The following is a 27,974-nucleotide window of genomic DNA, read 5'->3' on the forward strand; positions in this document are numbered from 1 at the left end:
TGTTCTTCCCTTTGTACACCTATTTAAAAGTTTCTTACTTGTTAATACAAATTATCAAAATCATTCTCTATCTCTTTATTCTTATATATTACTCTAATGAAGTAACCCCTATATTGACTGGCCATATGGTGTGATCAGCCACATATAAAACTTTGTGAAATTTTTATAGAAGACTAGAGGTATATCTTTCTTCTTTTGATTAACTATAGAATATAACTTTTTATCCTAGAGAAATAACTTTGCAGCATGATTCAACTGTTTTAGCGCCAACATTTCCGGGATTAGATGCTTGCCCCTGATACAAAATAACAAAAAGTCAAATTACGAAGAATGATCACAACTATCACCAATCATATTTAGGATGATATTTTCCATTAGTAATGATAATAATTTAACTACCTTTAGCTCAATAATTTTTTACCCTAGAACAATATTTACCTCTTCAAGAATTCGTAATTTAGGTTCCTCATCTCCATATTTTCTAGAAATTGCATTTTTCTTTCTCGCAAATGAAGTAAAATTGTAAAGCAGCTTGTTACTTGTTCCCTTCGTTGTTGATGCATTTTGCTAGTACAAGAATTTAAGAGCTAATTAAATTATTAATTAATCAAGCAATAATTAAATACTTCCACACCACATTTAAGTTATATTGTCGGTCAAACACAAATTTTGTCACAAACTACCTTATAATTTTTTATTTTTTTTTCTTAAACGAACCTGATTTAAAAAAAAAAAAAAAAAAAAAGCTGGCACATAAATTGCACATGAAGCCATATAATCTATGGAGTAGAAGTGATTTTATTACCTCTTGAAGCAATGGATTCTGTTCATCCAGATCTTGTATCCTGGCGTTGGTTGAGTTTTCTTGCTCTGCCAATGAGATATGATTTTTACGATGAGGTGATTTTTCCTGAAACATAGGTTCAATGTTTTTAGTCTTTTAAACTAGCATCACAAGTAATTAATTTGAAGACATGGTTTTTTTTTTTAATTTGGTTATAACAAATTTATATTTCAATTTATGGAATGTAAAGAATAACGGGATACTCGTATGAACTATGTTTCAGAGCATCTCAAAATGACTACCATCTTTTATTTAAGGTTGATGATACTTGTAATTCTAAGCATATATTGATTATAGTTGTATATATTTCCCTTATTTTACTTTGAGTCAGGAGTGCATGACAGTCACATGTTGTAAATGTTTGTTTGATTTAAATTCTTATTTTCATTGTTAACTAAGGAATGAATATCATTCTCCTTTACTCAAAAACTAAATTAATGGCATAAATAATTACTCCGTCCGTGTTTTAACAAGTGTTACACTTACCAAATCCGAACACGCTTTAATAAGTGTTAACACTTCCTTTTTTTGGCAAAAAGTTACAGTAAAATATTAAATCTCTCTCTCCTCCCATAGTCTTCACCCAAACCCACTAGTACTTTTTTTTTATTATATCTTACCTCTCACATTAATTACTTTTCAATAAACTATTAACGCCATTATCTTTCTTTTATAATTTTTTAATACTCTGACTACCCCACTTACATCTTATTTTATTTAAGTCAATTAAATTGCATTAAAATATGTTCCGGTCAAATTATAACACTTAAAAAAAACACGAAGAGAGTACATACTTATTATTGTTACAATAGCTAATTTTTGTATACATTAAATTGGACAAACATTTTATCCCTATTTTGACCCTATCCAATAAGGGACATGTTTATTAAAGCCCCAACCTGTTTATTAAGGTCCTATAAACTTGATCCAACCCTATTTTCATTGAGGTACCCTATTCAATAACTAAGTCTACATATGAGTACCACTAGAACATTTTCTTTTGCTAGCTTCTAAAGGAATATGAAATATGAAGTGTACAATTTTTTTTTAAAAAAAATAATTAGATCTTAACAGGTTTATAGAAGATAATGTATCAGTAATTAAAATGATTAAGACTTATAAACACAGGTGACAGCAAAAAGTATTATATGACGTAAATTAAGAAAAACAGAACATCGTAGTTAATACAAAAATTACTTGCATTACCTTCTCAAGCCATTGGTCTAGATTTGCTGCAGGGACTAGCTTGGATAACACTATATGCAAAACGGTCTTATTCGCAGAAATAACAATGAAAGTGCACATGACCAAAATTATTATGCCTGCCCACAATGAGTTATGCGCTACCACGGTGTAGATACCGGTCATAAAGGCCACCATTGTGCCGTAAAGGGCTTGCATGAGTATATACACACTGCGATCAACCAGTAAAATTGACATATCACGATCCGAAACCATAGACCATATCAAGCAAAACAAGACCAGCATGGACATGCACATGGCGTATGCATCTGCTAGTAAAAATACTAGAAATGTTGGATTTGTTGCTAGAATGGCTTTGCCGCTCTCACTGTTTAGTCCACCAGGTAGTGTAAATCCAGCTGCAAATGTAATTGTTGCTAATAGAGCTGCGACAACAGTAAGTGTGGTTCGCATTTGATCCAAATTTGTCCTTGGCCGGATGTATGCAGCTTTAAAGTGTGGATTTACTTCGATTTGAATGCACATCTTTACCTACATGTAAACATGTTAGTTTGTTAATTTTATTACATGGGAAGATGCTCATCATGGGCTAAGATAAAATGAGAAAGGGAATTGGATATAAAATATTACAGAAGTTTTAAAAATAATCCTTTCCTCCCATTTGGCGTATCTCAATTACTACCAAAGGAAAAGTCATTAGACTACAACCTTTTATAGCTTTTCAAATGTAGCTCTTAAAATTAAGGGAAATAGTAATAAGGGATAGTTGTTATGAGTACTCTGTATTAAAATTTCTACTTGTCACACCATTTTTGTTTGTACCATTTAGTCTTCCAATTTTCTTATATAGTCTACCAAATTAAAATCTATGTACTTATATATCACCCTTCCTAACAATTCTTTTAAATAATCTCTTTGTTCTCAAGTACTTTCTCCTTTTTAAACACTCACTAATCTTAGCTTTATATCAATCATTCAACATTATTTCTAAGCTACATTTACATCAGTTAAACCTAAAATTACTACCTCCAATCTGTTTTATATTATGTGCAACATATACCAAAAATGACTGTTACACATTATGTGCAACAAATAAATGTTTTCTTTTCTTTTTGAGTAATCATTTCTTTCTATCTCTCTCCTCATCACATGCATCATCATCTGTTTCTCTCCATTCAACACTTACAAACAAATTTCGCATAAGAGTCACAGAATATGAAACAATTTCATTTATACTTTCCTTTATATTAGTGTTACATAATTATGATGGACTTTAATAATTAATAAATATCGTGTGCTTTAAATATAAAAAAATATCAGGACATAATGAGCATAAAACTTGAAGTTTGTAAGAGCATACCCATTCTTTATCTTTTTTGCAAAGTTTAGCAAGCAAAGACATGGCAGTTATACCCCCATAGTCTGGTATGTAACAGTTTACATCACTATCTATGAGTAGTGCCTTAGCCAAAAGCATGTCCTCTCTTTGTAGTGCTCGATGCAAAGGCGTTGCACCCTCAAAATCAATTGCATTCTTCAGTTCTGCAATGGATGGCTTCTTCAACAAGTTCAAGTACTCTTCATAAGTTTGCAATTTAATATGGTATAGAGGAGTGTCTCTTTGTTCTTTGATTACCTCCTGTAGATCTTGACAATTATCAATGAAGGCTAGTACAGCCCATGTCGTCTCATCATTCTCACACGTTTTAACCCAATCGAAGGGTACTTTATGTCGTATCAAAGAAGGTTTTAACAACAAATTTATAAGCCATGTTTTGTTTTCTTCTTTGGCTTTATCAAGGGCAGTTTTTCCCTCGTCATCAGGCAAGTTGATCATCCACCAACATCTCTCAAGCAACTTTCTTCCAGTATTCTCTTTTTTCGAAATAAATAAAGATGTTAACTCAGTTGTAGACAAAGTTGTATTGCTACATATTAAATATTATATACTCTGTAGTATAAAGATAATTTATAGCAACTTTAGTGATTGTAGCAAGATAGAGACTTGTAGCTACAGATGCAAACAATAAATATCAATGAACTGGTGTACTTAAAAGGGGTGTTTGGATTGCACATCAGCAAAGGAAATGAAATCAAGAAAGACAAATAAAGGGAGATTAGTAATTATTTTAATTAAGACGTTAGTATATTTGTTACTTTTCTCACCAATGTTTTAGCTAAATCTCTTTCAATCTAAACGATAAATTTTCTTATTATCTAAAATCTCATATTTCTAATAATACTTCGTCATACCAATCTAAAACACATGTCATAGGTACATCAATGTTGAATTATTAGCAATTTAAAAGGTATGTAGAAAGTGTTGAATTACCTGGCAATCGACGTACGTTATGAAGCACTGTATTTCCCTTATTTTTACGCAACATGCTGAAACTAACTTCTTGAGTACTCAAAATGAATTCAACAACTTCTGCACATCCATCACCAACAGCAGCAAACAGAGGGCTCTCTCCAGTATCGCTATAAGCTTGACATAATGTCGAATCGAGATTTAAGTAATATAACGCAACTTCTTCATTTTGTTGTTCATATATAGCAACATGCAAAGGCGTATGATCATACTTATTCCCTATTTTCCATGGAGGAGTGGTATCTACTTCTCTAATTTCTTGTTCTTTTTCTTGTTCTTGTTTGTATCCATTTAAAATCACTTTCGTAATTTCAGTATTCTTATGAGTTCTTGCTGCAGTGTGTAGCGGAGTATCATTCAGATGCTTCTCTGTCTTCATCTTGATTAATTCTATGAAGACTTTGGTCTTGGCAGCCGAAAAATCCCCTTTTAGAAGAAAATTGAAAGGCCACACTTCATTCAATTCGGCCCATTGATGAAGCATATTGTAACCTTTAACATCCACGACGTCCATCAAGTTTGGATGCTTCTCTAGCAGCAATCTTAATACATTTTCTGCATTAAAAAATACGTTGTGATTATATGTTATAGACTTATAGTACTACTATGTATTTTTTATACGCATTTATATATAACGATAGTTTTCAAGGACGACCCAATTTTAATGTGATTCATTTTGTTAGAAGGAGCCTCAGTTAATTTCTTGGATAAACAAAATTTGTTTATCATATGACATTTTGGTAAATAAATCAACAACTTTATTCAGTCATCATCATTATGAGACCCACTTTAAACAAAATTTGTTTATCACATGATATTTTGGTAAATAAATCAACAACTTTATTCAATCATCATCACTATAGGACCCACTTTTAATAAAATAGTTGTTGATTTATTTACAAAATTATCATGTGATATATAAATTTTGTGTATCTCAGACATCAATTTGTATTTACCCATCTTGTTAAACTAAAACTAGAGAATTAAGAAGGTTGCAAACATAAGAGTATAACTACTTAAGTGATGAGAGAATGAAACAATATACAAAGACCCATGAAATAGCAAACGGAATAACTAGAATAGCCTAACACTTAAAAAAAATAATATGCCAATATCCACATGATCTTAGAATTTGCTGTGAGAGCAAGGGGAGCAAGGGATAGATTAGGTGGTTGGAGCTTTCCTCTCGTATTAGGTGTATCGATTCTCATAAACCGCTTTTGTGGTTCTCTAAGCAACAAAAAAAATTAAATGATCTTAGCAACTAATTGACTCACTTTTGTTTGTGATGTTAGAGAATTTGTAGAAGATTTCTTAATTGGCCTTAATTTGGTATTTTTGGGTCATTCTTGATTGATGGAAATAAAATTAAAGTTTGTATCGAATTTTGGTTTTCACCTAAAATGGTAAGAGATTTTACATGCTATTTTGTTGAAATTAATCGAGATTTTTTTATTGAATTTGGGTACCATGAGGAGTTAGTGTAGGATTTATAATTTTCCCTAATTAGTGTTTATTTTAGAAGTGATGGTTAATCGAGCGGAAGATTTTATGAATTTGGACTTAATTTAGGGCTTGGGTCTCCTCCGTCACCCAAGGGCGGGCCTATCATTAGGCGAATTGGAAAACGTTGTTGGATAGGAATCACCTTATTATGTAAGAGAGGCTCTTAGGCAGTGAAGTAAGCATCTGTGGCGTTGAATCAATAATTTAGGGTGACTCACAGGCTCGGAAATCCTAGATTCGTCACTGTTGTTAGAGAACCACGATTACAAGGAAGTTCGAAGAGGATTGGAGGGTTATAAGTGAAGGGGTCTGTTTGAAAAGGAGAGTCGAAGATTAGTGAAAATAGGTAATTAAAATTCATGTGAAAAGAGATGAAAATTTGACAAAGGTTAGCTAGCTGCTAATAACATTTGGTATTGTATAAGTAATTTGACAAGAGTAAAAAGGATTTCATTGATGAAAGATAACCAAAAGGCACTTACAAAAAATTTCTAGGAAATCTAAAATTCCAACACAAGTACAAATCACCTTAGAACTAGTTATATCGCAAATTCAATAATCAACCATCGCCTTAAATAATAAAAAAACTTCATCCGAAATAATACAATTTGTGAGTTAGCACTAATCTGGCTAGAGATCCACGGATGAGTAGTTGTTTGGGTTAAAAAACTCATATGACCTTATAGATACTTTTGAAGATGATGAAACTCTAAATGTTCAATCTTTAGCAGACGAATTGAATAAACAAAGAAAATAAGCCTAATTGAATAAACACCATCATAACGATGGGATCCATTTATTGAAAGCAATTTAAAAAAAATGTATAGGGTTTACCACCAGTAAAAACTCTGGTGGAAGCCCTTACAAAAAATTACAATTGAAATCAAATGAAAAGAGATGAAAGAGAAAGAGAAAGAGAAAGAGAGAGAAAAAAGGAGAATAGTGAAGGAAATTTTTTTTAAAAAAATAGATTAAAATCTAGCAATTGATGCTAAAAATATCCTCCCAAGGGGAAACCCTAAAAAACCCTAGAGGGTACTCTTCTTGCTAGAGAACTGTAGTATTGGTAATTTATAAGTTAGTTTCTTATATTTGGTAATATTTATTTATTGATAAAAGGTCGTTTCTCACACAATATCAAATGTGTGATGTAGTTTGTCACAAAAAAATCCACAAAATAATCATATAATGTGTACAAAATGTAGATATTGTGGAGTAATGGGAGTAAAGTATTAAAAGATGTTATCCAAATTAGATTAGGATATTTTGACAACTACTACCTACAATTATTCCTTTTTTAGGAATTACCACCTACATTTTTTTTAGGAAATTTTGCAAAAAATCATCTTTCAAATCTTGTTTTTTGCATTTAACCACCTTTTAAAAAAAATGTTGCAAATAACCACCAATTTTAAAATTTTGTTGCAACTTACCACCAATTCAATGTGAAATAATTGATAAATTTGCAACAAAATTTTTAAAATTGGTGATTTTTTGCAACTTTTTTTTTAAAAGGTGGTTATATGCAAAAAAAAAAAAAAACAAGATTTAAAAGGTTGTTTTTTGCAAAATTTCCTTTTTTTTTTTAATTGAAATTTACTACCTACATTTTATGAAAATGATTAAACTTTTAACCACTTTGAAAGTTGATGTCATGGTGGGGCCCACAAACGGTCTTCCCCTCATTTTCCTTTTTTCCTTCCTTCCTCTTTCGATATATACTCGGTCTTTCTTCTTCATCTCCTTTTAAATTTTGCAAAATTACTAAAATCAAATTGGTAAAATAAAAAATTATGGTTTCAAAATTCATTGTTCTTGCTAGGGATGTCAATGGGGCAGGGCGAATGTTAGCCTTCCCATCCCCATCCCCGCTCCGGCAGGTGCAATTCCAAAACCATCCCCGCTTCACCCCCCACTTGGATATTCAACCCCACTTAATTTCAACCTAAGACCCTCCTAATCCCCACCTTCCAATTCACTATCCAACATAATTAATATAAATTACGAAAAAAAATTGTTAATATTATATACTTTTTTAGTTATAATATTAGTGTATTAAAAATTATTTTATCTATTTTCTTTTACATCATTTTTTTATAAAATGGTATAAAAGTCTATAATTTTGTTTATAAAAATATATAGATGTGGGTTGAGGTGGGGATGAGCCAGGTACGAAGTGGGGCGGGGAAGGCGCGGGTACAACATAAAAGCCACCCTTGCCCCATCACCTATGGGAGTATGATTTTTATCCCCATTCCCGCCCTACCACCCGCCAAACCAAGACCCATTCCCGCCCACTTGGGGCGAGTCACCTACTTGACCCACCCTATTGACATCCCCTAGTCTTTCTTTGAATCTTTAAAAATTATGGTTTTTAATGCCTCAATTTACATGGAAGTGGAAGAAGTGAGATGTGAAAATCGAGTAACAAAGTAAGAAAACGAAGGAAATAACAAAGATGACGTCTTCTTTGAGGTGTTGATCAAAGTGGTGAGAAGTTTTAGTGTTTTGGAAAAATGTAGGTGGTAATTAAATTTCAAAAATAAAAAATGTAGGTGTTAATTCCTTATTGTCAAAAAATTTTAAATAGACCAAAATGGATACGAATAGAAAAAACCTAACGCTCCTCCTCTTTTCCTCTCTTTTAGGGTTTTTTTTAATGCTTTTGTCCGTGTATGACGAAATTAGTCTAATTTTTTGAAAAATAGACTATTTTCGACCCTTTTTTCCTTTATTATTCTTTAGTTTTGCAAGTTAGATTTCTATAAATCTACACAAGTTGTGTAGATGTTCGTTCGTCTCTCTATGGTGGAGTGTCTCCTTATATAGTGGAATTGTTAGTTTTTGTTAGTTATTTGTTCTTGTTTAGGATTTTTATTTTATGCTAGGGTTTATTAAAAAGGTAATCATCTTTTTGCCCTATTATTAGTTTGTTGGTAAAGAGTTGTCCTGAATCGTAGCAGTTGTTAAATATTCAAAGACGTTCAAATTAATTAGAAGAAAATAAATAACTCTTACAACTACAACAAATCATTAGTACTTCTCTGTGAAAAGGTTGTATATTCCAGCAATGTGTTTAAGAACTGTACCACACTGCAAGATCTATTCACAGTTGTTGCTTTGATGAAGAAAACCCTTATTTAATTCAATTTTATGTATTTGTTGATTTAGATTTTTTTTTTATTCTGTTATCAGTAGGCAGAAAAATTTATTTATCATCAAAAAAGGATTTACAACAATCTCCCAAAAGGAGAACCTACATAGGCAAAAGAGCCTAAAAAACAACTATACCACACACTAATTACAAAACCAAATTCTCAATCCACAAATTCTGCTGTACTGTATTCTTTGGTATACCCACCCCTTGTAATCTACACTTATTCTCAAGTCTGATCCCCTAGGCAACTATAGGAACCTAAGGCACCTTCCTATCCAAAAGAGTTGTGTTTCTAGCCCTCCAAGTGTGATACACAACAACTAAAATACAGGTGTACAGTACACTCCTCTGGAAACTACTCTGGATTATTCTTATTGTTGGAATTAATGATTTTGATGATGACACAACCTCACTTACTTACAAACTAATAAGTGCTTGATTGTTTAAGTGTGTACTCAGTTACAAAGACTAGGAGAATGAAGTGTCTTGTAAAAATACCATGAGGAACAAGAAGGCCAGAAGCAGAGCTATCCATATTGAAGAGTTCCCTCACAGGAACTGGCACTTCAGAAATGAAGACTGGAGAAGAGAAGGTTTCCTCCGGGAACAGAAGCTTCAGAGAAGAAGCCTCATTAGAGAAGAGAAGTTCCTCCCAAGGAACAGAAGCCTCGGAGTAGAAGCTTCATCAGAGAACATGAAGACTAAATATATTTTTATATTTTAGGATTTATGTAAGTATAAGATATTAAATGGCACTCGAAAAATCTGTGTGGAATTGGTCTAAACAGATAAAATTGTGCATGCTAGTTTTTAGGAAAACGGTTGCTTTCTAAAACGTTTATCTTTTGAAAGGGATTTTATTTTATTCTGAATTCCGAAAATATCTTGTACAAAAAGATTTTATTTTATTTTCTTATTTTCGAAAATATCTTCTGAAAAAATAAAATCACCACGTTTTCCAAAACTTACGGCTTACTCTCCCATGTTCTATGTCAGTCATGGTTTTGCACATTGAGGAGTTCATGGTTCCTTAATTCTAGGAACATGATCTTCTTAGTGGGTATGAGTAGTGGCGTAATGGTGTTGCTTCACAAAGAGAATTTTCCAAAGCATTTGTTGATCTATAAATAGCCATTGATTTCTGTTGGAAAAACTCACCCTTGCTCACACAAGTTTTCAAGCTTCAAATCGAGTCAAGTGTCAATTCCACACAAGTTCATTAGAGTGTTCTTAATGTTCTTATACTAGAGTTTGTTTGTCTTTTGAGTTATAATTTGGGGAATGGGGAAGTTCGAGTGAACGTTTGTGTATGAGAAAGAGAAGTGAGAAAGAGAAGATAAAGAGAAGTGAGAAGAGAGAAAGAGAAAAGAAGAGTAACAAGTTGGGTGACTTGTTCCTCAAGGTCTCAAGTTCGTAGAGGAACTTGAGTTTGAGTCCTTAGCTTGTAATAGGTTCATTTGCCCTATTATAGTGAAGATTCTTTTCCCAAAATCCCAAGTGTTCGTGGTTTTTCTCCTTGTTAGGGCCAAGGAGTTTTCCACGTAAAATCTCTCTTGCATTCTTTAGTTCCTTTAGTTAATCTTTCAGTTCCTTTAGCTAACTTAATTTTAATTCCGCAAAAAGTTTGGCTAATCTCTCATACTACAATTCAACCCCCCCTTCTTGTAGTATTCTTTGAAACAACAATTGGTATCAGAGCCTAACTTCTAGGAAAATCAGGAAACCCTGAAGAAAGAAGGTCTTGGAGAAAATGAATACTCATGAGAAGCTCGAGGAAGGATACTCAACTCAGAGGCCTCCTATGTTCAACGAAAAGTTCTATACCTACTGGAAGAACCGCATGGAGATCTTTATCAAGGCAGAGAACTACCAAGTCTGGAGGGTCATCGAGGTTGGTGATTTTGAAGTCACCAAAACAAATGCTCAGAACGAGGTAATCCCTAAGCCTATGTCTGAATATGAAAAAGAGGACTTTGATAAAATGGAAATAAATGCTATGGCTGTGAAATTGCTCCACTGTGGACTTGGACCTCACGAACACAGTCATGTTATAGGGTGCAAGAACGCTAAGGAAATCTGGGATTTGCTGCAGATTACTCATGAAGGAACTAATGAGGTTAAACGCTCAAAAATCGATCTACTTATGTCTAAGTATGAAAGATTTGAAATGCAGCCTAAGGAAACCATTCAAGAGATGCTAACCCGCTTTACTAACATTATAAATGAGTTGGTTTCCCTTGGTAGACAGATTCCTATAGATGAGCAGGTTAGGAAGGTTCTTAGAAGTCTTCCACAAGATGAGAGGTGGAGAGCTAAGGTGACAGCCCTTCAGGAAACGAAGGACTTTACCAAGTTCAATATTGAACTACTAGTAGATTCTCTCATGACTCATGAGCTACACCTTGGAGTCAACAATGAACCCATGAGGAACAAGGGATTGGCTCTTAAGGCTGATGAGGAGGAAGACTCAGAAGTGGACGAGGATGAGGCTGCCCTAATTGTGCGAAGATTCAAAAAGATGTTCAAGAAAGGCCGAACCTCAAGGAACTTCGGGAAAAAGACCTCAAATCCAAAGCCTGACTACAGCTGCCACAAATGTTGATCTCCATATCACTTTATCAGAGACTGTCCCCTTTGGGAAAATGATAAAGGGAAAGGAAAGGCTAAGGAACAGGGAAGAGAAAAATTGAGCAAAGCAAACTATCAAAAGTTAGACATGAGGAAGGCCATGATAGCAGCCTAGGGAGACTCAGAGAGTGAAGAAGAAGATGATGACCAACCAGAAGAGGAGACGTCCAATCTTTGTTTGATGGCCAAATCAGATGATGAAAAGGCTTACCTTGAGGAACTCCAGAAACAGGTATTTCTTGATCCTAAACAGCTTAAAGCTCTCTCTAAAGATGTCTTAATAGATATATGTCTAGAAGAAGAAAAATTCTTTAGAGATACATATGTTAAGTTGAATAAATGTTAAAAAGCTCTTAAGGTTTGCAAAGAACATGGTGCTTGGTTGGAAACAGCCTATGCCAAGTCTCAAAGCAAACTAAGAGAACTTGATTTTAAATACAAACGCATAACTGAGGTAGCTGATAGAATTAAGAATGAAAGTATTCTTCTAAATGTTGAACTAACTCAGTATAAGCTCATGAATTCTGATATCAGTTCTAGCAGTTCCTCAAGCGATCAGTTGCTTAAATTCAATGTTGATTTTGAAAATTTGAAAAATGAGCTTTCTACTTTAAAAACCCAAAAGGATCAACTTGAATCGGAACTGAATGCTAGAAAGGATAGAAGTATTGAACCAAAAGTCATACCTAAGTGGATAGCTGAAGCTCAAGGAAAAAGAACTGAAGGCCTTGGTTATATGACCAAGAGGAAAGGTAAGCAAAAGAAATATGTTGAGCTTCCTAGCATGAAGGTATGTACTTTTTGTGGTAAGACTGGACGTCTCTATGGACAGTGTAGGATAAGAGAAGAAGCTGATAAAAGAAATGTAAAAAAAGTGTGGGTCAAGAAAACTGATATTGCATCCACGTCTAAGGAACCCAAGGAAACCTGGGTTCCTGATCCTAATGCTTAGTTTTCTTGCAGGTCCTAGTGAGGGGGAACAACTCGTGGTACCTCAACAGCGGTTGTTCAAAGCATATGACAGGTGATAAATCAAAATTCCTCTCACTAGAAGACTACCCTGGAGGAACAATAACCTTTGGGGATAATAAGAAGGGCGAGATCATTGGAAAAGGCAAAATTGGAAGATCTAAATCTCATTCCATTGATAATGTGTTCCTGGTCGAGGGCTTAATGCACAATTTGCTCAGTATATCACAATTTTGTGATAAAGGAAACTCTGTAAGTTTTACTTCTGATTCTTGCAACATCATCAACAACAAGTCAGGAAAGGTTGTTCTAGAAGGAACAAGAAGAGGGAACACTTATACAGTTGACCTCAACTTAATCCCAAGGAACAACCTTACATGTCTGAGTGTTGTTGAAGATGATCCCCTGCTATGGCATAAAAATTTTGGACATGTTAGCTTTTCATTACTGGACAAGTTGAGGTCAAGGAACTTAGTTGTAGGACTTCCTATTATCAAGTTCCTACAGAACAAAGTTTGTGATGCATGTGTGAAAGGCAAGCATGTTCGCTCATCTTTTAAATTGAAGAAAATGGTAAGCACTACAAAGCCTTTGGAATTAATCCATATGGATTTGTGTGGTCCCATGAGAATTTAAAGCAGAAGTGGCAAGAAATATGTTTTGGTTATTGTTGATGATTATTCCAGATTCACTTGGGTTATTTTTCTTGCTAGTAAAGATGAAACTTTTAATGAGTTTGTTGCTTTTGCCAAGAAAATACAGAAAATCAGTGGTCACTCCATAGTCCATCTCAGATCAGATCACGGAACTGAATTTGAGAACTCAAGATTCGATGAGTTTTGCAGGGAAAATGGCATGAATCATAACTTCTCAGCTCCAAGGACTCCCCAACAAAATGGAGTTGTAGAAAGGAAGAATCGAACTCTTGAGGAAATGGCTAGAACGATGCTGATTGCAAGTGGATTGCCAAGGAACTTCTGGGCTGAAGCCGTGAATTCAGCATGTTACATCCTTAACAGGGTAACAATCAGAAGTATCATCAACAAGACTCCCTATGAACTATTCAGGGGAAGGAAGCCAAACATATCTCATCTTAGAGCCTTTGGTTGTAAGTACTTTGTACATAATAATGGTAAGAAAAACCTAGCTAGGGAAATTTGATGAAAGAAGTGAAGAGGCTATATTTCTAGGATATGCCTCTGATAGCAAAGCTTATAGAGTCTACAATAAAAGCTCAATGTGTGTTGAGGAAAGCATTCATATAATCTTTGATGAAGTTAACCAATTTGTGAGTGTACAGGAACAAGAAGAAGATAATGATTTTGAAATTGGATTGATAAGAGACAGGGATGAAGAAGAGACTCAGAAGCAAACCAAGGAAAAGCAGCCTACTCCAGAAGAGGATCATCAAGAAAATGGAGAGGTTCCTCAACCCGATGAACAGGTAAATGAGGAACAAGCAGAAGAAGTAGGAGGAACAGAACCAGAAGCTCCTCAAATTGGAGTTCCAACAAGGGAATTTCAACCCAGGCCATTCAAGTATCAAGGTTCCCATCCAACTGATCTCATAATCAGTGATATAGGAAAAGGAATGCAAACAAGATCACAAATGAGGAACTAATGTGCATTCCATGCTTTTCTGTCCATCCTAGAGCCAAGAAATCATCAAGAAGCCTTTGGAGATGCTGATTGGATAGTGGCTATGCAAGAGGAACTCAATGAGTTTGAAAGGAACAAAGTCTGGCACCTTGAGCCAAAGCCTAAGGGAAAGAAAGGTATTGGGCTCAAATGGGTGTTCAGGAACAAGCTTGATGAACATGGCACCATTGTAAGGAACAAGGTTAGATTGGTTGTGAAGGGCTACAACCAACAGGAAGGTATTGATTTCGATGAAACCTTTGCTCCTGTAGCTAGATTAGAAGCTATTAGAATCCTAGTAGCTTTTGCTTCTTTTATAGGTTTCAAACTCTATCAAATGGATGTGAAATGTGCTTTTCTTAATGGTTTCTTAAATGAGGAGGTGTTTGTTGAACAACCTCCAGGTTTCGAAAATCCTAAATTTCTAAATCATGTTTTTAAGCTTGATAAAGCTCTCTACGGGCTTAAACAAGCTCCAAGAGCCTGGTATGAAAGGCTTTCAAAGTTCCTGCTGAAAAATGATTTCAAAAGAGGAAAAGTAGACAAAACTCTTTTTCTTAAATCTCGAGGAACTGATTTGTTAGTTGTACAGATCTATGTAGATGGTATTATATTTAGTGCTACTAATAATGGTTTATGCAAGTATTTTGCTGAGCTAATGGGTGGTGAATTTGAGATGAGCATGATGGGTGAATTAAATTTCTTCCTTGGACTTCAAATAAAGCAAACAGCTGAAGGAATAATGATTCACCAACAAAAGTATGTCAAGGAACTTCTGAAGAAGTACAACATGGAGAATGCCAAGACAAATCATACACCTATGGGAACAACAACAAGACTTGATGAGGATCCACAAGGAACAAGTGTGGATCAAACCACTTACAGAGGTATGATTGGTTCATTGCTATATCTAACATCCAGTAGGCCTGACATTTCTTTTAGTGTTTGATTGTGTGCTAGATTTCAATCTAACCCTAAAGAATCACATCTAACGGCTAATAAGAGAATTTTGAGATACCTCAAAGGAACAGATGACCTGTGTCTGTTCTATCCTAGAAGTGATGACTTTATGCTTAGAGGATTCATAGATGCTGACTATGCAGGTGACCTAGTCAATAGGAAAAACACCTCAGGTATGGTTCAGTTCCTTGGCTATTGTCTAGTTTCTTGGGGTTCTAAGAAACAAAATACTGTTGCATTTTTTACTGCAGAGGCTGAGTATGTAGCAGCAGCTGCTTGTTGCTCTCAAGTCCTTTGGATTAAACAACAATTACGTGACTTTGGTATTAAATTTAATTGCATTACTATCTACTGTGATAACACTAGTGCAATTTGCATATCTAAAGATCCAATCCATCATTCAAGAGTTAAGCAGATTCATATAAGGCATCATTTCCTTAAGGATAATGTTGAAAAGGGTTTGATTAAATTAGATTTCTGCCAAACTGACAATCAAATTGCAGATATATTAACAAAACCCTTGAATAGAGAAAGGCATGAGAAGATGAGAATGGAACTTGGGATGATTAAGTTATACTGAGAAAAATGCATCAAGTTCCCTCAGGTATGAAGCTCAAACTGACATGCTTAATCTGTTGTATACTGTGCACAAGTGTTATATGTTTAATTACATAGTTAAGACAGGTTGTGAGCAGGAGTAATATTTACTAAAGGCATGTAAATTTGAGAGTCATAGAATATGGAAAGTCCAAAATTGGTTGCATGAGCCTTGTTGATTTGTTCCGTGTATCAAGTTGTATTTGCAAGTGATCTCTACTGATAATATTCATAAGATAAAATTTTTGTGTTTATCTATCTTTTAAAATTCCAAATTCTTTTTATCTAAACACAAATAATCGGATGAATGCATCTAATTTCATCATTATCTTTTGTTCAAAAAGTAGCCCACTTATACTACTCTCTTGAAACACGGTTTGCGTTTCCCTAAGCAATAAATATGAGTGTCAAATCAACTAAATTCACTTCACCTCCCAAGCGACACCTCACTTCACCAATTTACCTCCACCATAAAAGATGTCAGCCTCACACAAATTTACACCACACAAAAATTATCTTCTCTCTCATCACTCCGATCAAAATTACTCTCCGATGTCTACCTCTCCAAAAACCCAAATTGAAGCCGACCTAAACACAAACCCAATTCCAGAAATCACCATGGAAATCCCACCGGAAATTAACCCCATTGATGACCAAGAGCCTCCAAAAGTGGATTCAACTACCGAATCCCAGTCTTCTCGAAAAAGGAAGTCCGACGACATGCAAGAAGAAGAAGAAAGCGCTCCGGAACTAGGGGTCAATTACCGGGACAAGCCAGCAGCCATGAAAAGGCAAGAGAAGATAAGTGATCACTTTGTGACAGGTTTGGCCATTAATCTTCCTTGGTGTAAGTCTGTTAAATTGTATGAACTGCTTGATTTGATTGAGGCTCAAAATTGGGTGAATTTGTTGAGTGAATGCTTTAATCGGAGTATGTATGTTGATGCTATGAGGGATTTTTGCAAAAGTTTCAAATATTCTAAAGGTGTTATTCGTTGCTGTGTGTATGAAAAAGAAATTGAGTTTGATGCGATGTACTTGGCTGAGTTTTTTGATGTTCCTAATACTGGATATGACTTGTATTTTAAGAGTAATGTGATAAGGAACCCTCTTCCTGATGAAAATATTGATGAAATAGTAGAGTTCCTAGGTAGAGACCCGGAGGAAACCTACATAAATCACAATGACCTAACCCCTCTTGACAAAATTCTGCTAAAATTTGTTTTTAATGATATTATCCCTCGCACCCAAAAGAGAGACAGCGCCAACAAGCTTGACTCTATCCTCATCTATTGCCTAGCCAAAAAAATCCAAATAAACTTTCCCTCCATCATGATCCAACACCTTTCCCACTATGTTCCTAAGGAATGGAAGGTGGGATATGGAAACTTACTCACCTATGTATTTGAAAGCTTTGGTATCTCCTTGACTAATGTTGAACCCCTGCCTCTCAAAAACACTGAGTACATACAACCTATATTCCTTGAAAACCATAAGTTGAGGATTGTATATGGGTGTTTTGAAACAGTACAGGAGGAAAAGGAGACTAGACCTAGGGAAGTGAGTGCACCATCTGAGGGGGAAGATGAAAGGATTGCTGCTATGGTTGAGGGAGTTGTTCAGGAAATTCAGGAGCAAGAGGAGGAAGAGGAAAAGCAGGTGGAAGAGGTCATTGAGACAGGGGGAAGGAAGAAAAGGAAGAGCTTGAGGCTGATGAAGAAAAAGGAGACCTCTGCACCCATTTGCATTGACATGACTGGGGTGCAAGAGGAATTGCAGAAAGTCACAAGCTCTCCTATTTCGGGCAAGCATGCATCTGCTGGAACAGGTTTTGCAGCATTCAGTTCCCCACCTAAGGTTCCCAGCGAGGATGTCAAGGAGATGAAGGATATGCTCCTAAAGATGCTAAAGGAACAAGAGGATTAAAAGGTGAAGATGGAGGAACTGAAGAAGAGTGTGCTCACTCTAGATGCTGATGTAAAGGAACTGTTCAAGCGCTCAGAACAGGAGAGACAGTCCATTGTGAAGGACATAGTGTCTCAAATCAGCAAGAAGCTGGAGGATCTTCTGTTGATGATGACCAGAGCACTGCTTCCTAACCTATCCTACCTTGCAGCTTTTCTTTGTTGATGAAAATTTTATTTTATCTGCTTTTGGGAACAATTCTTAATTTGGTATGTAATATTTTGGGCACTTTTTAATTTCTTTTGGCAAACTTGCAAATTTGGTACATTTGGCCGATGTTTTAAATCGGTTATGGATGTTTATAATCTATGTTTCTTTTGCCTATATGCTTTGTGAATGTTTTCTTTCTATGCATGCTTCTTGTCTTAACACCAAACCACTAGTTGGTGCTGTGTTATGGTATATTATACATATGTTTGTTAGTTTTTTATAATGCCAAAAGGGGGAAAAGGATGCAAACTATCAAGGAAACTTAATCATTCTATGGTCTCTGTTCAAAATCTTCCCAAGCTGCCTAATCTCTACAAGCAGGTATAATGTATATACAAGTTTTTTCAAGTTTTTAAGTTTTTCCTTAAGTTATTTATTTATGCATTGTTTTTATTTCCTTAAACATTAGTTTCCATTATGCATTGTATTTTGTTTTTGCATTTCCTTTCTTTAGAAATAAAATGGATTATCTATGTTTCCTTGTAAGTAAGTTTGGTTTGTATGTCATCATCAAAAAGGGGGAATATTGTTGGACTTAATGATTTTGATGATGACACAACCTCACTTACTTACAAACTAATAAGTGCTTGATTGTTTAAGTGTGTACTCAGTTACAAAGACTAGGAGAATGAAGTGTCTTGCAAAAATACCATGAGGAACAAGAAGGCCAGAAGCAGAGCTATCCATATTGAAGAGTTCCCTCACAGGAACTGGCACTTCAGAAATGAAGACTGGAGAAGAGAAGGTTTCCTCCGGGAACAGAAGCTTCAGAGAAGAAGCCTCATTAGAGAAGAGAAGTTCCTCCCAAGGAACAGAAGCCTCGGAGTAGAAGCTTCATCAGAGAACATGAAGACTAAATATATTTTTATATTTTAGGATTTATGTAAGTATAAGATATTAAATGGCACTTGAAAAATCTGTGTGGAATTGGTCTAAAAAGATAAAATTGTGCATGCTAGTTTTTAGGAAAACGGTTGCTTTCTAAAACGTTTATCTTTTGAAAGGGATTTTATTTTATTCTGAATTCCGAAAATATCTTGTGCAAAAAGATTTTATTTTATTTTCTTATTTTCGAAAATATCTTCTGAAAAAATAAAATCACCATGTTTTCCAAAACTTACGGCTTACTCTCCCATGTTCTATGTCAGTCATGGTTTTGCACATTGAGGAGTTCATGGTTCCTTAATTCTAGGAACATGATCTTCTTAGTGGGTATGAGTAGTGGCGTAATGGTGTTGCTGCACAAAGAGAATTTTCCAAAGCATTTGTTGATCTATAAATAGCCATTGATTTCTGTTGGAAAAACTCACCCTTGCTCACATAAGTTTTCAAGCTTCAAATCGAGTCAAGTGTCAATTCCACACAAGTTCATTAGAGTGTTCTTAATGTTCTTATACTAGAGTTTGTTTGTCTTTTGAGTTATAATTTGGGGAATGGGGAAGTTCGAGTGAACGTTTGTGTATGAGAAAGAGAAGTGAGAAAGAGAAGATAAAGAGAAGTGAGAAGAGAGAAAGAGAAAAGAAGAGTAACAAGTTGGGTGACTTGTTCCTTAGGGTCTCAAGTTCGTAGAGGAACTTGAGTTTGAGTTGTTAGCTTGTAATAGGTTCATTTGCCCTATTATAGTGAAGATTCTTTTCCCAAAATCCCAAGTGGTCGTGGTTTTTCTCCTTGTTAGGGCCAAGGAGTTTTCCACGTAAAATCTCTCTTGCATTCTTTAGTTCCTTTAGTTAATCTTTCAGTTCCTTTAGCTAACTTAATTTTAATTCCGCAAAAAGTTTGGTTAATCTCTCATACTACAATTCAACCCCCCCTTCTTGTAGTATTCTTTGAAACAACACTTATGCTTTTGCAGAAAGTCCTGAGATGAATTGTTTGAGGTCCAAATCCAATCCATTGTCTACTTTCAGCCCATAAGTCCCTACTGAACTTACAGTAAAAAAAATAAATGACTATGACTCTTCATTGTATGACCACAAAGCAGGCATGAGCTATCCTGCACAAATCCATGTAATCTATCTCTAGTCTTCATCCTGTTCTGAATAGCCATCCATGCTACAATTTGATGTTTAGGTATGCCTTTCCTCTCCCAAACAAACTTATCCCATCCGCATCTCTATTGTTCTACCATTAGAAGCTCATATAGTTTACTGATTTTTTAATCACCCTGCCAAATTCTAGCAGGCTCCATTACACTTCTCTGTTTATCCTTTACAGCACAAATTTGCTTCCAGTACCAACTAAAGTTTGCTTTTGGTTGATAAGTTAACCAATCCTGCCCTTTTAGATAAACTGTATTTACCCATTTCACCCATAAATTCTCCTTATTCTAAGCTAAGGCCCAAGCATGTTTTCCTAGAGCAGCTACATTCCATATTTCAGCATTTATAATACCCAGACCTCCATACTTCTTCTTATAACAAATTCGATCCCAAGCTATACTCTCTGGTTTATTGCAGACCTCCCCATACCATAAGAAATCCCTGTAAATACTATTAATTCTTCCCAGTACAGCTTTGGGCAAAATCAGGATCTGAGCGCAATTATACTTGGATGCTCATGAGCACTGAATTAACCAAGGTGAGTCTTGCAGCTAAAGATAAGTTTTAGCTACTCCATATTCTGATTCTTGTGCATATTTTCTCCACCAAATTCTCACACTCAGTTGTAGAACTCTTCTTAAAACAAATGGGCACGCCTAAGTACATAAAAAGCTTGGCATCCTCCCTCTACTAAAACCAGTAATATCCATAATTTCCTACACATTTCCATTAGCCATTCTTGTGCAATAGACAGATGTCTTCTCAAGACTAACTTGTAGCCCTAGAAAACACCTCAAAACCTTTCATTCAACTTCTAACAGATCTCACCACACCCTAGCAACACAGTTAAGGTAATCAGCAAAACAAACACGGGTCAAACCTATAGCTCTGCACCTAGGGTGGAACCTAAACCTTTTAATTTTACTTACCACCTTTAATATCCTAAAAACATATTCAATACAAAGTACAAACAAGAGAGGAGATAAGGGATCACCCTGCCTCAAACCTCTTTTAGAAGCAAAAAACCCATGTAAAGAGCCAATAATCATGAGAGAAAACTTAGGTGTTTTAACACAGATCACTATTAGCTCGATAAATTTCCATGGGAAATTCAAAGCTGCCAACATTTTCTCAATGAAGTCCCACTCCAACGTATCATATCCTTTCTTCAGGTCTATCTTAATTAGACACCCGGGAGTAGCATTTGATCTACTATAATTTCTGACCAAATCCTGACAGACCATTATATTATGAATAATGAATCTGCTGTGCACAAAAGCACTCTGATTCTCAGCAATAACATGAGGTAGCACACACCTCAATATTTCACACAACACTATTGAGACACATTTATACACTACATTACAGCATGAAATTGGCCTGAAGTCAGCAAAAGTGGCTGGAAACTTTCTCTTAGGAATCAGAGTAATTGAAGTGTTATTGATTTCTCTTAGCATTCTATGCGAGTGAAAGAAATCCATCACTGCTTCACACAACTCTTCCCCAACAATACCCTAGGAATCCTTAAAGTAAAAACTACCAAATACATCAGGCCCTGGTGCTTTATCCCCATTTATATCAAATAGAACTTTCTTAACCTCATCCTTAGTAAAAGGAACTATGAGACTCTCACTCATTTCCTGGGAAAGAATCTGACCTTTCCTAACAATAGCTGCATTTACCTGAGTTCTACTGTTAACTGCATTCCCCAAAAGATTCTTATAAAAATCCAAGAAAGCATTTAGCACCTCTTCAGTCCATACACCATTCATGTTCTAAATAGAATAAGTTCTATTCTGAAGCTGCCTTTTCTTTAAAGCTCCGTGAAAATAGCAATATTCTGTCCCCTTGCAAAATTTAGGTAGCTTTAGCTTTCAGTCTCAAATAAGACAGATAACTATCTTGAGCTATCCCAAATTCTTTGTTGGCCCGAGATTCAGCCTCAATAGTATACAAATTAGCAGGACAAGCACATAGTTGAGTTTGAGCCACCCCTAGAGCCTCGGTAGCTTCTCTAACTTTCACTTCTACATTCTGAACCCCATTCCTATTCATGCTAATCAAAGCTTTTTTAACATTTTTCAACTTCGGTACCACTCTATACATTCTTCTTCCTTGAACTTGAATGTTCCAGGCCTGTCGAACTACCTGCTCAAAATTAGGAGCCTTACTCCACATGTTAAAATATCTTAAGGTTTTCTTATGATTATCAGCCTCGGGATAAACTGGGGCAACTCCAGGGCAGTGATTAAACTCCCCCTCATTAAAAAAGACCATCTCATAGTGCTGAAAACTTGATACCCAATCTTGATTCACCAGGCCTCTATCAATCTTTGAGAACACTTTCCTAGAACCATCTTCCTTATTATTCCAAGTGAAAAAGTTCCCAATGTATTTTATATCCTGCAACTGACAATATAAAACACATTCTCGAAAATCTTGCATTTCTCTAACTCTTACAGGAGCACCAATTCTTTCATCTGTCTCTAGGACACAATTGAAATCCCCTAGGACAAGCCAAGGTCCCTTAACAATTGAATGCAAATTGTTAACATCCTCCCACAACCCAACTCTTTCAGCTGCAGAATAAAACCCATAGACAAAGGTCATAGCAAACCTAATATCCATGTTCTTAATCCTAACCTGACAATGCATTAACTAGCTAGTGCACATGACAATAATCAGATCAAACTCCCTAGGTTTCCACCCTACAACAATTCTACCATTAGGATACATACTATTATTACAAGAGAAACACCATCCATAAAAAATACCAAGGTATAAGCTAAGTTTCCCATATTAGGAGACTTAACCTTAGTTTCCAAGAGTCCAACTAAACAACAATTATAAGTCTGAATGACTTTTTTAATCATCACATGCTTACTGGTTTTGTTGCCCCTCTCACATTCCAAGCTAAGATTCTATCCATGTTGCCCTGGGGATATTCCTTCCCCTACAACATGAACAACTTGCTCCCTTCTCTCATTCAGAATCCCTCCCTCATCTTGAAGAGCATGCAGCAAAGGAGTTCCTAACCTCCACCTCAATAACAACTTGTGGGGTCCATTTCTTTGACTTTGCAGACATCTGAAAGCCCCTTTCCTTATCCTTTTCTTTCCGACCCTCCTTCACACAAACATTCTACGTATCTTTTGCACAGGTTCAGGCTGCTTAAAAACCTTAGGAACCCACACTTTCCTCTTTATCACCCCTTTCTCCTACATATTTTCCCTGCAACCATCAGCATTGTAACCCAGAAACTTGCACTTAGAGCAAAGCACAGGTTTCCAATCATATTTTAGACAGATCTTAGTGGACATAACAAACAATTACCGAATTCCAGTACTCAATCTCATCTTGTATATCATCCAAATCAATATGAACACATTCTTTCACAGACAAATCTGGCATACCATCAGACTGTAATTCATCATGCAAATTCACAGGTATTGCATCGAATTGAATTGAACGAACAAATTTTGGGGTCAAAACATAGGTTTTAAAATCATGAATAATACCTGGGTTTGTCTTCAAACCAGACTTAATAGCACTCATCCAATCAGAGAAGTTCCTTCTTACTTCAAATTGCTTTTGCAATTCCGCCATTGATGCTTCTAGAGTGAAGATTTGCTCCTGAAGAAAATCTTCAACATTTGGTTCTTCCATTTCTGCCTCCAAATTCCTCGAATTGCCTTTCGAATTCTTCTTTTTCCTTGTTTATTGTGTAGCTTTCTGTTGATTTCGCTCAATTTCCGAAGAAGATTGAGCTCGTGTGCCCACTGCCATGGCTAGGGATGGCAGTGGATCTGGACCCGACCCGGATCCGTGGATCCAGATCCGTTTTTCACGGATCTGGGTCCTCAAATTTTGGACCCGACGGATCCGGGTCGGATCCGGGTCCTGCTTGAAAAAACGGATCTGGGTCCGGGTCTAACTTCCAGACCGGGACCCGGATCCGTGGATCCGTTTTAAAATTTTAATTTTTTTAAAAATAATAAAAATTTTAATACAAAACTCACAAGTCTCACAACTTTCGGCCCATATCAATTCAGAAACAAAAATCAAAACTATTTACAAACCCTAACTTTCTCTCTCTAGTTTCCATTATCCACTACCACTACTCAGCCTACTCTATAATGTCCACCGACCACCGGACTCCCAGTCATATCGCCGGCAAAAAAAACGGCATCAAAGACCTCGTCCAGATCTGTAAGTCGTACAACCCGTACTCCCTTATCTTTTAGTTTTTTTTTTTTTTTTTTTGTTTACTTTTTATGAACAAATAAATTAAGGTAGTAGTTCATATTATCTTTGATGTTTCTGTTCAAGTTTGCATGCACTTGATTTGATGGGTTTAGTTTTAGCAATTTTGTGGGTTTATTTGATTTCGTGGGTTTATTTCGTGGATTTGGTGGGTGCATTTGATTTGATGGGTATTTTTGGTGGGTTTGCTGCAAATTCGTGGGATTATTTTTACTTGTTATTTGTACATGTTTTTGCTACCATCTTGTTTGTTTAATTGTATATTTGTATGTATTTATGCTTGCAATATGTGTAATTTATGTAATATTTGTGTATTTGTTTGATTTATTTGTAAGGTCCAACTGTGAGTTTAGTTTTTGCCAATTACTAATTCTTTTCTTTCTTTTGTTTTGTTTCTTTGTTTTAGGATGTTGATGATATTATTAGTGATGAAGATTAGTCCTTTCGGAATATGGATATTGGATGCTCAAATCGGATACATCATTGTTATTTTTTTTGTTTGTTTGGTCATTTGTAACATCGTACTTTTTTTTATGTTAGGATTTTTTTTTTCAAAGACTATATGTGTGTTACACTGTATTTTTAGTTGTATAACTCTAATTTATGCATTGAACTTGGTTGAAATGCATTTTTATTACATTTGTTTGAAAACATTAGGCAAAACGTGCAAGACCCGTTTCGGACCCGGATTTGGACCCGGATCCGTTGGATCCGTCGGATCTGGATCTGGGTCCTCATTTTATGGACCCGACGGATCCGGGGCGGATATGGATCCAAGGTTGAAAAACGGATCTGGATCCGGGTCCATCCAGACCGGGTCCAGATCCGACCCATTGCCATCCCTAGCCATGGCGCTCAAGCTCACGCGCATGAAGTACCCACACGCTCTTTCTCTCTCTAAAAATTTTTGTTTCCTTTTCTCTTTTTGATTGACTTGATTTAGATTTCATTTGTAGATGACGTGTGCCTTTTGATAAATGAATTAATTTGTTCTTTGTTTTTTTTTTTTTTTTTTTTTTTTTTATGCAAAATCTTAAGACCAATTTGAAAGTAGTTAATATTTTTATAGTCAATCCCTTGTATGTGGAATATTATTTAATTGCACCCCTTTTTTTGGTTATAAATTAATACAAATATTATATGTATCCACAATAGCAATAATTGGGGAAACCAATAATATTTAATACAAATCCTTTATCTTTAAATTTATTCTCTCCATTTCATTGATTAGTTACCGTGCCCCTTCCCCTTAGTCTATATATATTCCGTACTATTTTTTTTAATGGAGAAATTTTTTTTTATTTTGTTTTTCCATTCATATCACTTTGTATACATTGCATATTTATGAAAACTAATTGAATTCAAAACGATGGTTGTTGATTTATTTTATATCTTGACAGCTAATGGAAAGGGGTAGGTGCGACTCGTGCGAGGTTGTAGTCATCGTTGATAGTGATGGTCTCCATGTTGACTTAATATAAGATAAGGCAAGTGGGATATTTTTTTAAACCAATGGGCAATGGCTACTACTAAAACCATTACATACAGTACACTCAATCGCGGCAAGTATCAATATTTTGAGTAACTAATGCTCAACTCAATACTTTCTGTACCAATTGATTGACAAGTACCATTAAGTATGTAAACTATAAAAAGTTAATATTTGAAAATTATACATTGGAACTAGATGATTCTAACATTCTGATAAATACTGACATGATTATATTTAATTTGTTACATAAAGAAATGACGAAGTTCAGAATGGTGTATGTAAATTGACATTTTTTTTAAAACACAATTTCAAGATCTCTTATAATGAAGCACGATGCATTAGAATAGGAAAAAAATAAATAAATAAATAAATTCAAGAAACCGAAGATATACAAACCAACCTGAAGAATTTGGTGCATAATGAAGGGGTGTAGAACCATCTTTCCCACTAAGACTACAAGTGCAAGAGGACAGTAATATCATCTCAGCAACCTTATTGCAACCTTTTTGGACCGCGAGGAAAAGTGGGCTACTTCCGTTATCATCTATCATGTTGCAAAGCGACTCCATATTCATCGAAATTATCTCCATTGCACTTTCTTCATTGTGCTTTTCAATGGCCAAGTATAGCCCATTAAAGTCAACACTCTGCTTATCCATTCTCTTATTTCATTTTTAGTTTCTAAAATTATAAGATTGTATGTACACAGTATACGTTTTTTCTCAATCAATTTTCGTTTTAAAGGTGCAAACTTCTATTTTTTTTGAATAATAAAATGATAACGGCCCTATATAAAAAAAACAAAAAAAAGGTGGTCTTATACCGTACTCCCATGTGCCCATGTGGCCTTATAAGTAATAGTGTAATACAACTAGACTCGTAATGCGAAATCGAGGATAAAAAATTTCTACATGTTTATAAAATACTCCGTAAAACTAAATAAGACTACTAAGTTTCCTCAAAAAAAAAAAAAAAAAAAAAAAAGATTACTAAGACAATAAGTCAGAAATATACTTTTAATATACTTTCTCCCATTTATTCTAAGTGTTATATTTTGAGTTACAAATAATTTTAGGTAAAGAGTTGAAAAGTGTCGTAAAGTTTCCTTATTCCTTAACCATATTTCTAACATTTCTAATGGAAATAGTAAATGTGTAATGTTTGTTTATGGTGCTCCTGTCGTAGAAGATAGACCTCAAGTTTGGAGTTTAATTCTTGACTTACTTGCAATTGCTCCTAATTGTTTGATTATTGGAGATATTAATCAAATAGAGCACCATTATGATAGATTGGGAGGGTCTAATGTCATTCAAGGTTGGGATTCCTTTATTGATTTTAGACTTAAATCCTGTTTATTTGCTACCCCTTTTAAAGGTCCGGCTTATACTTGGACGAATAATAGGGATGCTGACCAACTCATTTTGCAGCGGCTGGACAGGGCTTACAAGACCTCTGATTGGTTTCAAAACTTTCCAGAAAGTCGGTTAATCAATCAACCGATTCTTATCTCCGATCAAGCTGCTATTTTCTTTAATGATTCCCTGTTATCCAACGATCAAATCGTCCTTATCAATTGGACAACTGGTGCCTGGCTTACCAGGACATAGATGACTTTGTCCTTACTACTTGGCAAAGACACACCTCTGGCTCACCAATGTTCATTCTCTCAAAGAATCTACAACATGTCAAGTCTCTAGTTAGGAATTGGTGTCTCAACTATAAGAAATTTTGGGGTGTAGAATGGAATTTTTTTTCAAAGGAGCTTTCTAATGAGGGTGAGCTAATTCACTCGGTCAATGATGCCACTCTCTACTTGTCAAATATTGTTACCTCAAAGGAGAGTATCTTATTGCAACTTCAATTTTGGAGACAACGTTGCAAGAAAAACTGGATACTAAAAGGTGATTGCCCGTCTAAACTTCTTTTCTCCAAGGTCAAGTGTTGTCAGAAGAAAAATGAGATTAGCTCGTTACTTGATGACCTGGGTGTTCTTCAACATGGGCAGACGGATGTTCAGCATGTAGTTGTGCAAGCTCTTAAGAAGACTTTCAAAACTGATAACGTTCCTCTTTATGATCCGGAAATTGATACCGTTCTGCAGGAGTTAGACCTTCCTCGGTTTAACTCTTCTC

The 27,974-nt window shown here is 35.3% G+C and overlaps 1 protein-coding gene and 1 long non-coding RNA gene across 2 annotated transcripts; one reads left to right on the forward strand and one right to left on the reverse strand.

The window, feature by feature from the left end:
• Positions 1–26,949, reverse strand: LOC145641892 (uncharacterized). Its single transcript, XM_081692918.1, has 7 exons — positions 26,243–26,949; positions 4,380–4,973; positions 3,408–3,922; positions 2,051–2,572; positions 806–910; positions 439–567; positions 1–295 (listed from the first exon to the last, which is right to left on the reverse strand). The coding sequence occupies exons 1-7, from the start codon at positions 26,499–26,501 to the stop codon at positions 221–223; spliced, it is 2,199 nt and encodes a 732-aa protein (XP_081549044.1). The 5' UTR covers positions 26,502–26,949; the 3' UTR covers positions 1–220.
• LOC145641893 (uncharacterized) lies at positions 24,042–24,958 on the forward strand. The gene is made up of 2 exons (XR_014115584.1): positions 24,042–24,296; positions 24,757–24,958. It is a non-coding gene; the product is annotated as an uncharacterized LOC145641893 (long non-coding RNA).
• Positions 26,950–27,974: the final 1,025 nt, after the last annotated feature.

Source organism: Chenopodium album, chromosome 8, assembly GCF_948465745.1.
Source record: "Chenopodium album chromosome 8, dcCheAlbu1.1, whole genome shotgun sequence".
Classification (NCBI taxonomy): Eukaryota; Viridiplantae; Streptophyta; class Magnoliopsida; order Caryophyllales; family Amaranthaceae; genus Chenopodium; species Chenopodium album.

Excerpts from the sequence above, each read along its gene's own strand:
- LOC145641892 (XM_081692918.1), bottom strand. The coding sequence starts at position 26,501 with ATGGATAAGCAGAGTGTTGACTTTAATGGGCTATACTTGGCCATTGAA. Across the intron at positions 568-805 it reads AGAATCCATTGCTTCAAGAG|CAAAATGCATCAACAACGAA; the intron begins GTAATAAAATCA and ends TTCTTGTACTAG. Across the intron at positions 296-438 it reads AATTACGAATTCTTGAAGAG|GGGCAAGCATCTAATCCCGG; the intron begins GTAAATATTGTT and ends ATTTTGTATCAG.